The sequence below is a fragment of the Mus caroli genome, chromosome 14, assembly GCF_900094665.2.
Source record: "Mus caroli chromosome 14, CAROLI_EIJ_v1.1, whole genome shotgun sequence".
Lineage (NCBI taxonomy): Eukaryota > Metazoa > Chordata > Mammalia > Rodentia > Muridae > Mus > Mus caroli.
This window is the reverse complement of record NC_034583.1, coordinates 109,558,796-109,569,416: the sequence shown is the minus strand read 5'-3', so window position 1 is coordinate 109,569,416 and position 10,621 is coordinate 109,558,796. Positions and strand designations below refer to the sequence as shown.

Here is a 10,621-nt window from a genome sequence, read left to right as displayed (position 1 = left end):
GCTGTTTGGGAAGGGTTAGGAGGTGTGGCTTGGTTGGAGGAGGTGTGTCATTGGTAGCTGTTTGGGAAGGATTAGGAGGTGTGGCTTGGTTGGAGGAGGTGTGTCATTGGAAATGTTCTTGGAGATTCCAAAGCCTACACAGGATCATTGTCTCTACCTACAGATCAGGATGTAAAGCTCTCAGCTACGGCCCCAGCACTATGCCTACCACGCTTCTCATCAGGAGGATAAGGGACTAACCCTCTGAGACTGTAAGCCAGACCCCAAAGGCTTTTTATAAGAGTCCCTTGGTAATGTCTCTTCACTGTAATATAACAGCAGCTAGAAAAGGAGCAAAGATTGGGATGTGGATGTTGAGGCTGCTTATGAATGGAGTGAGTCCGAGGAAACCAGGACACAGTGGAAGCGTACTGTTGTCATTTGCTGGCTTGTTTAAGATAGAGCATAATGGCAGACTTACCTTGTTCGATTGTGAATGGCCTAAAGTCTAGTTAAAATCTAGTTACACAAAGTAAAAAGCGTTACCTTCAGGACCTCCCTCCCACTTACTTTCATTCCTTAAAGATGTGGGTGGGGTGGAGCTCCAAGAGTTCATTTGGCTGGGGTGAGGCCTGGGTGCCACATTACCAGCAAGGCTGTAGCAACGCTGTGGATGGCCTGAAACCATCACTTGGAAGACAAAGTTGGAAAGCCCTGGTTATCACTAGCCAGGCTGTGTGGGTTTGAATTCTCACTTTAGGCAGACCAGTGGTTCTCAACTTTCCTAATACTGTGATACTTTAATACAGATCCTCATGTTGTGGTGACCACCAACTATAAAATTATTTTGTTGCAACTTCATAACTATAATTTCTCTCCTGCCATGATAATGTAAATATCTGACATGCAGGATATCTGATATACAACTCCCGAAGGGGTCACTACCTAGGGCTGATGTAGACTTTTGTGATATAGGCTAAGTTACTTAATGTACCTTTCATCTATTGATAAGTGTGCTCATAGAGAGTTCCTGTGATGATAAAGTAAGACATGCTGAGTTAAGAAGTCATTGCAGAATACAGACAGAAAAATTGCAGACAAGTTGACTTTCTAAGTTAAGGTCCAAGACCACTTGTAAATGACTACTGGAATTTATCATGTGCATTAAAAGGAAAAAAAAAAGGCCCTTCTCCATGACATGGATTAAATAAAGTAGGTCTAGTCAAAGAAAATTTATAAAGAATGAAATGTATTTGCAAATAATAACTACCAGGTAAAATGACTGTTGAATCTTTTCAAGAATGTGCTAGATGCTGAGAGATCAGAAACTTGCCTGCAGAGGAGAGTTCTAGATCTTGTGTTATAATCACTTTGTCATACAGACAAAGGAAAAATACACAAAGGCACACCCAGAAGGCCTTCCTAGAATTGTGCCTTTACAATTTGTCTTAGTCAGGGTTTTACTGCTGCGAACAGACACCATGACCAAGGCAAATCTTATAAAAAACAACATTTAATTGGGGCTGGCTTACAGGTTCAGAGGTTCAGTCCATTATCATCAAGGTGGGAGCATGGCAGCATCTAGGCTGTCATGGTGCAGGCAGAGTTCTACGTCTTCCTCTAAAGGCTGCTAGTGGAAGACTGACTTCCAGGCAACTGGGGTGAGAGTCTTAAGCCCACACCCACAGTGACACACCTACTCCAACCAGGTCACACCTATTCCAACAAGGCCACACCTCCAAATGGTGCCACTCCCTGGTCCAAGAATATACAAACCATCACACAATTCATATTTAATGTATGGCTGTCTCCTTGCAGACAAAAGCCACAGGAAACTTTAGCAGTGGAATGCAATCTTTTGACATTATGACATGTATTGGATTAGGTTCATAGCTATTCTGAAACACATGAGGCCCACAGACACACTAGCCTTTTCACAAAGCCATAATACTTTGATGACTATGGAAAGCTGTTTTTATTTGAGATTTCTTTTTGCTTGTTCTGGATCAAAATGTGTTTCCCAAAATTCCATGTGGGCTTTCTGACCCCTAGGAATATGTCCTTATTGGGAAATAGAGTCCCCCATATGTTATCAAGTTGATGTGAAGCCATCAGGGTGGGCTTTTATGGACATGGCTGTTGTCTTCATAAGATGATGTGAAGCTGATAGCATACAAGATGAAGGCCATCTGACAACAGAGGTAGAGACTGCAGTGGTGGTGTTCTGCAAGCAGAGGATAGCAAGGATTGGTGGTGGCCATCAGAAGCTGAAAGAGTCCAAGAAGGATTCTGGCTAGAGTCCAGAGAGGAGCATAGTCTTGCGTGGGACTGTGAAAGGCAGCCTAGTTTCTGGTTGAGCTTGGTTTAAAACTCCAGAGACCCAGCAGATAACTCTGCAAGGGATGGTAGGCATTTGCCAAGCTCCCAGACACCAGACTCCTGACACAAGGCCTCAGCTCTCCATAATTCTCTGGCCATCAGTCACATAAGGGCAATGCCCCAAGCCCCTCCACAGGTAGAAAATGTGACCACAGGTCATGTAGCCTCAAGTCAGATCTCCATTTTAATGAGTCACCTAAAGGTCTGAAAGGCTTAGCCCTTCCCAGACACACCTCACTGCAAAAGGTATTTAACCTCAGGCACCCCCGAGAAAGTGGGGTGTGGTTTCTCTCATCACAACTCTCCTCCATGACAATACAAAACCATGGACTGCTTCTTCTCATCAGGATCCGCAGTGCTGGAGCAATGCAGCAGGTCTCCCTCTAAAGAGCCCTGTTGAATCTCCCACAGGAGGCCTCTCTGCACTCCCAGCTATAGATTCCACCAAGCCAAGTCCCTGCCTGAACAAGTCTCGGACACTCATTCATGAGGGACCCAGCCAGAGCTCTCCTCCCACCTTTTCCCTTCAGCCCCGGGCAAGAGCCTGAGAATCTCCGTGCGGGCCGGGACCCCTGATCCAACTCCAGCAGTTGCTGGGGGACCTCAGACTGCGCCTCCCCAACCCCAGAGCAGGGTCCTGTGGCTTCTCTCAGTGTGGAGAACACGTAGTCAAAGCTTCCCTCATCCAGCCTCCACAAGCGGTCCTAGCTCTGTGGTGGACCGGATGTGGGACACCACTTTAACCCAACAGTCCACCAGACACCTTCAGAATGATTAGAGAATACATGTCTGCCACCAGGAACTAACTTCTCAGTGGGCTCTCGTCATGGCCACCCAAGGGGTGGAGCATGAGTCTTTTCATGTCTCTTATATTTTAGAAGGTATTTTTTATTTCCTTCTCCTGCTACTATGTTACTCACTTTCCTTGACTCTGTGACCAAGTGCCTGTCAGTGAGAGGGGTTTATTTCTGCCTGCAGCTTAAGGGGACACTGTGAGAGAAGACACGTTGACAGAAGTGTGAGGCGGCTGGTCACACTGCATCTGCAGTCAGGAAGCACAAGCTCTCAGGGGGTGGAGCAGGGATGTGCTAGGAAACATCGTGGCCTTGGGACCCATGCCCTCTATCCAGCCTCCACCTCAGGGCACACTTCTGGCTGAAAAACTAAGTGTTTAAACATGAGAGTCTTTGGGTAATGACTATTCTACATTCAAACAACTTGTCCATGTCCTTGATCAGGGTCAAAATGTGTTCTCCCAGAATGCATCTTGAAATCTTTACCCCTGTGACTACATCTATACTTGAAAATAGCTTTGCAAGTGTGACCAAATTAATATGAGGTCCTCTGTGTGGTTCTTCATTCGATGCGATTGGTGTCCTTATAAGGTAACCTGAATCTACCGAGAAGGAGAACGTCATACGATGTCAGAGGCAGAGGTTGGAACAGTGTGGCTACAATGGATGGGCAGCCTCTATTGGAAACTGAACTGTCCAGAGGATTTTACCCAGAGCTTCTGGATGACAGAGACTGGGATTTGATTTATGCCCCTGTCCCCTGAACTGGTAAGACATGCTTAGTCTGGGCTTACTGAATATTTGTTGAATTGAAGTAATTGGAGAACTCCACATAAAGAATGAGGCTCATTATTGTCATTATAAATCTATAATTTGCCTGTCGGCTTCTGGCATTAATTGTCATTGAGGAAATAGAAGAAGCGTGACTGTCAATGACTATTTGGATAGAGCAAGGAGATAGGCAATCACTGTGGAACCCAATCACTCATTTGAATACTATCTTGGGAGTGACTGGCCAGTTTCCCATGTCAAGGCCTGTTCCACAGGGTCAGTGCATAGCCTCGCATTCAGATCTTGTTATGTCTTAGCAAAATAGGATGAATTGTGAGGTTCAAATTACAGATAAAGAAAACTGATGCTCAGAACTTGCTCGCACGAAGATTTGAGAGTTAAACTTGGGTAGAAATTCAGCTTTTAGCCACTAAACTAGTGTGACATGCAGACGCTGATCTTTCCTTTCTGTGGATTCAAAAAGCTTATCGTTACATATGATTAATGTTTGGATCGTATTTCATACAAATATGTCAGAGTCCTAGATATGCATTTATTATGCGCTTTGTTTGGTACATCTCCATAAACCTGATCAATTTATCTGGACACAGCTAGTGCTCTGTCCGTCCTAGCTTTCTTTAAACTGTCAAGTTACTTTGGATACATTGTCTACCTTTGTAAGTCCTTGCATTTCATATTTCAACACATGCACAGGTTTCCATCTCTCAATTTGAGGGCTCAGTGGAGGTCAGAGAAGGGGAAGCCCTGGCAAACACAGCACTTGGCTGTGTGCTTAGAAGAGTTTTCTAGCAGAAGAGAAGGACTGACCCCATTTCTATTGTTTTGGTGTGCAGCAAGAACCAATCTGACTGCTTTCTGCTTACATAAGCCAAAGGCCTGGACAGACCCACAGTAGAGTCAGGACATAAAAGCAAACAAGAGTGATATCCAACTTTTTTCACCCTCTCTGGACAGAATTGGATTTTAGTGGAATGCCTTCCATGTGTGACCTTTTGTGACCTTTATACAGAAATTTATTCTCTCTGGCTGTTTTCCTTGGGCTTTCAAATTACATCTCTCAGGGACTATATATGAATCTGGCTACTCATGACTTCATGAAACATCATTATTGGGCTAAATTCAATGAATTTCATTCTGCTTTATTTTAGCAGAACCATATGGAACTTGACAAAAGCTAAACAAAGCTGGGATACCCTGGAGAGAAGGCACTTCTGGTCCTAATAAAGAATTAAGCTCTGTCCTGAATCTCTAATAGTACTTTGTAGTTATAACTACAAAGTATTTCTTACAGTGTATTATTATGACAGGGAAGAAAACCCATTTATTTGAAGTTAAAAAAATTTTTAAATGAACATTTTGCTTTAAAGCTACATAAATTCTGTACTTAGAATATGAAAGTGTAGCTTAAAGAATACCACAGAGCAAGTTCATTCCAACATGGGCCGGGGAGTTAGGATGAGCCAAAACTTGAAGTTCCAGTCGATAAAAGGGTTGCCTAATTTTTATGAGGTTTTGCTTTTCCTCCACTGGTGAGTCTAAGGGGTCCTCTGTAAAGCTAGAAAAGGCGTAGAATGTATGTGAACCAAACCAGCCACTATTCTACCGAACTTCATGAGAGCAGATCAGTGTGAGGAGTCTCTGAAATGACCTTACTAAAATCAAGCCAACCAGCACATGTGAACGTCACACGGAATGCCCCAGGAAGACACCTCCAGGTGGCAGGCAGTTATTAAGGGAACCGAAACAAGAGAGGAAATTGGAGTGTGCGATGGCTGGGTAGGCATGTAAGATGTGCCAGGCATAGGTGCTGGACGCAGCTGGGGATCTCCTTACCTGGAAGGACAGACGTGGGAAAGCACAGGTGACTTAGAGTCACAGTGTAGAGAACACTGTGCGTTTGCTGTGCTCCGAGTCAAGAATCTCTGCAGCAGCTGGAATCGCTTGTCGGTTATTGGCAACTCTCTTCATCGCCGCAGGGCGGACTTGATGGAAATTTACACAGACTATTTAACATGGAGTTTGGAGCTGGGACCTCCAGCTTTGCCACTCACCTCCCCTGCCTCCTCCACCGAGGAACAGAGGGAAGCCATTATCAATTCATTCTTTGTGAATCATGTTTATTCACAATGACTCAGTAATTTTCATGGAGAGGGAAGGAAGGCTTCAACAGCAGTCGTTACTCCATTTCTCAGACACTTGGGAACTTGAAGTGGGGAGATTATTCTCTAGGGAGTTGACATGTTGAATATTATTTCAGTTTGCATGGCTGCCCCTAATTCTATTGTGTTGCAAAAAACACCACCCTTTGATTAAAGGACAAAGAATGTGTTACTGTGTCTGAAATATAATTTTTAGATGACATCGTCCAAAAACTGAAATAATATATTTGACAGAGAACTATATAACACAACTGATATTTTATACCTAAGCAGTTTTATGCTAAAGATGTATAAAGTAGGTTGCTTTCATATCCTCTTGGGTTTGAGATGCAAGTTTTATTTTTTAACCTTAGTTTTTTATTATTTATATGTATGGGTGATCTACCTACATGTATTTTCTGTGCACCATAGGCATGCAATGCCTGTGGTGGCCAGAAGAGGGCATTAGATTCCCTGGAACTGAATTTACAGAGTTGGGAGCTGCCATGTAGATCCTGAGCCACCATATAGGTCCTGGGAATTGAACCCTGGTCCTCTTGAAGAACAGCCAGTTCTCTTAACTGCTGAGCTGACTCTCTAGCACAAACTGTGGTCTTAAGAGCACACTCTAGCTAGAATGCAGCTGGTGGACACCAAGAGTCACAAATTCCCTTCCAACCTGCTCTGTCCTTAGTCTAGACAGCCAGGTCTTTTGCATACGACAGATTCACTGTTCTGTCCCCCTCAACTACACATCACATTAACCATTTAAGCTCCTTCTAGAAGTCTGCATCACAGGCTGAGGGCCCCTCCCCCTCTCGCCCTCCCCCCTCTTCTCTCTCTTTCTTTTATGGAACTCACATTCTTGACCCTGGTCCCCATTTGCTCACTGACACACGTTTCCTCAGGATTAGTCAGAATCACAGCAAAAGGACTTGGATGGCATTGTTGCTAATTTTAAAGGATGCTGAAAGCATTTACCAAGTGATCACTTTAAATTATTTTTCTCATTTTTAAAGCCAAAATCTAGGGCTGAAAAGATATCTCAGTGGATGCATGTGCAATATCCAGGGCCCACAAGCAAGGAGAGAATCAATTCCTTCAAGCTGTCCTTCTACCTCCAAATGTGTGTATGTGCCACCCCCAAACAAAAGTGTAAAAGAAAAAGCCAAACCGAAGGCTAAATCAAACCAGTCAGTCAATCTGTCTGTCTACCTACCTATCAGTCTATTTACCCACTTATCTATCTACCCACTTATCTATCTATCTATCTATCTATCTATCTATCTATCTATCTACCTACCTACTTAACAATCCATACATCTATCATCTATCTACTTATCTATCATCTATTTGTCAATCATCTATCTATTATCTAGCTATATACCTATCATCTACCTATCTACCTATTAATCCATCCATCTATCATCTATCTATCATCTATCTACTTATCTATCTATCTATCTACCTATTATCTATCAACTTATTATCTATCTTCATCATCATCATCATTGTATCTATCTATCTATCTATCTATCTATCTATCTATCTATCTATCATCTATCTATCTATCTAAACCAAGAAGGAAGACCGCAACACAATCCTTTTAAATGCTTCTTTTATTTCATTGGTTGTACATTGGGTGAGTGAACTGAATATTACAACCAAAACATATAATTGATACAAATTAGAGTCCTGTTTACACTGTAAGATAACGAATGAGGGAATTCTTTAAGAAGTGTTACAGAAAGATTTAGTAGAAATGTGACCAGTGGTGTATGGCTGAAAGAATATTTCTGTGAAGTGCTGTTATATCCTGAAAACCAAGAGTGAAATGGAGTCCCGTGCAAGTGGAGTTAGTTCCCTAACTACCGTAGCTGTTGAACTGAGATCTTCCTGTCTTGGATATTGGTGATTTTGTTTTTGTAATTAAACAAAGCATTTAAGATTTATCCATCATAGTCAGACTTCTGAATATAAACAAACTTTTGGCAAATAATATTTATACAGAAAAATAGTTTTAGATCCTCTCAAATCCCAGAATTATTCTATAAAATTACATTATAAATAAATAAAAAGCAAAATCTGTTGTACATATATTTGTACATCTATGCATTTGCCTGGCCTCCTCCTTATTGTAAATGGCATATTTGACTCTGCATATTATAATCACAGTTCTGGAAAATGGATATCATAGTAAAAAATACAGTCATCTATATTGGCTGGGGGGTACAGGTGATGTTTTGATGGTCAATTATTAAAGGGCTGAAAATAGCTATGTGCTAATCATTTTTAAAATAAAAATCATGAAATGAAAGGAAGAAAGGACAGTTACAACAATTAGTCTACAAAAATATTTCAGTGATTCCCATAATTTACCTTTGTAGTCAACTATCTTCTCGATGAGTTTAAATGAGTAAGTAAAGAAAAAAAAAGTATGAGTGTTTTAGGCAAGTTGTAGCGTAACTACATTGTTATAGCTGAGGAAATTACAAATATCAATAATACATAAAGATGAGAACTATCAAGGTGATACAAGTTAGATACAATACCTTTCCACAAATTAAAACAAACACGACACAAGCACTATGCAAGATTATACTCAGAATGTGATTTCTCTTTTCGATACAGTTATCAGATCTATGATGTCAGGTAAATAGTAATTAGACTTTGACCAACATGAATTAAATGCAGATCTTTTTTCAATCAAAAAAAAAATGATATGGTTGGATGCCTCTAGTTTTCAGAACAGGCGATGATACCAAAATTTAAAATATTTTACATTCAATCTCAAAAGTCAAAATACTTCAATCACTAAAATGTTCACAAAGAAAATGGATGTTTTAAACAATTACACATAATATCCATTTATAACAGCTGTTTCATTTCTTAAACAATAATTTAAAAACTATGTAGGTACTGTGTAGGCTATGTGCAACATATAAAATGTGAAATATGAAATATTTGGTACGATAGTGCTTAAAATAAACTTTAAAACAAACTTTCTGAACAAAATTTAATTGTATCGCTATTACCTTGAAGATCAACCAAGTATTTAAAAAAAGTAAACAACATTAAAATATGTTTCATCCATATATAGTATATATATGTATGTGTATATATAATATGTGTGTACTTGTATTAAAGTTTTTTATACTTTTGAGACATAAAATATGCTTTAAGGTGAAAGAATTAAAAGAACTATTTTTCCATGCTGCAGTTACTTACAACCCTTTAATCCAACTCTTAAAATGCAAAAACAGTAATGGAGTTTTTAAAAAGTGAAACTATCTACTTGTTTTTTTTTCGTTTACATAGTAATTTAGATTAAAGTCACAGTTTGCATCTGTAGTGACTAAACTCAGACGTACTTAAACTGGAATATTATACAGACCTCCTCACCTACAGCTTTCCTGTTTGACTAGGTTTTAGTTTAGAAGAGTTATTCAGTAACAGGCAACCGGAGGGCGAGTTTGAAAGACCAATCCCTTAGATTCGACTATTGGCATGAGCCTTTCATTCTAGTCAAGCTGGATGAAGTCTGGCAAAATCTAGGCACTTCTACAAAGTCTCTCTTATAAAACAACTTTAAAAATATACTTGTAAAATAATACCTTCAAGACTTTGTTGGGTTGGGTATGAAGCTCATACCGTGCAAAGTTTTTGTTTTTTTTTTTTGTTTTTCAATCTATGCAATGTTATTCTAGAATCCCATGATTCAGTGCGGCATCTCCTGGCAAAGCGAACCCCACACTCTGATGTGTCCCCCGGCAATTGTGCTTGAGCTGCCACTCAGACTTTAGACCTGCGAGGCAGGTGTGTGTTTTACTTCACTTCTCTCCGCTGCGACTGTCCGGCTCCTCAAGAAGTGAATCATATACCCTTTGATCCAGTCAGGAAATGAAATGGTCGTGATTGGAGTTACAATCGAACCTGCCCTTGGAATAGGTACTTAAAACTAAAGCTAACTGTTTATTGCTAAATTTGAAATATTCTGAGTCGAAATGAGTATATTGTCTGGACTTTCTGCATCAGCTATAGTTATGGAGATAAGACAATATTCCTGGGACAGAAACTATGCTCAGAACCCTGGGAAAGAAAACCTCATCCTGTATGTCTTTGAACATCACAGCTGGTCTCAGGTAGTTAACTATCTTAGGCTGGAGTATACTAAGCATACCATATTTAATACTCATATATGACATAGCAGAACTAGCCTTAGGGTTGTGGTCTGTCCAGAAGAACTAAATTTAGCATGCAGTTTGTGGCAATTCTATTGAGGAGGAAACGGGGTAATATGTACAGTAACAATGTTTAGTTATTCTCAATGCAGATTCTTGGCATTCCATTCCATTTCTGTTGATTACTTCAGAATTATCTGTTAAAGAAAAAGACAAGCGCAATTTAGACCTTCTGCAGGGGAGATAGAACGCTCAAGTTTTATTCTTCTGCAGACATATTTGAAAGTAGAATGACCTTCAGCTTCTCATAATTCTGACCCAATCCTTAACTTTGTAAACCTGTAGCCTTCGTGCTCAG

The 10,621-nt window shown here is 40.5% G+C and overlaps 1 protein-coding gene across 9 annotated transcripts in view; it reads right to left on the bottom strand.

Moving 5' to 3' along the window:
- Positions 1–7,683: 7,683 nt before the first annotated feature.
- Mbnl2 (muscleblind like splicing regulator 2) overlaps positions 7,684–10,621 on the bottom strand; it is a 154,159-nt gene continuing 151,221 nt past the window's right edge. For 7 of the 9 annotated variants that reach the window (XM_021181445.2, XM_021181449.1, XM_021181447.2 and 4 more), the window contains one exon: positions 7,684–10,460. In XM_021181445.2, the coding sequence (XP_021037104.1) occupies positions 10,446–10,460 (15 nt within the window). In that variant the 3' untranslated portion in view covers positions 7,684–10,445. The remainder of the gene's footprint in view (positions 10,461–10,621) is intronic. The other 2 variants (XM_029468935.1, XM_029468934.1) reach the window with 1 other exon arrangement.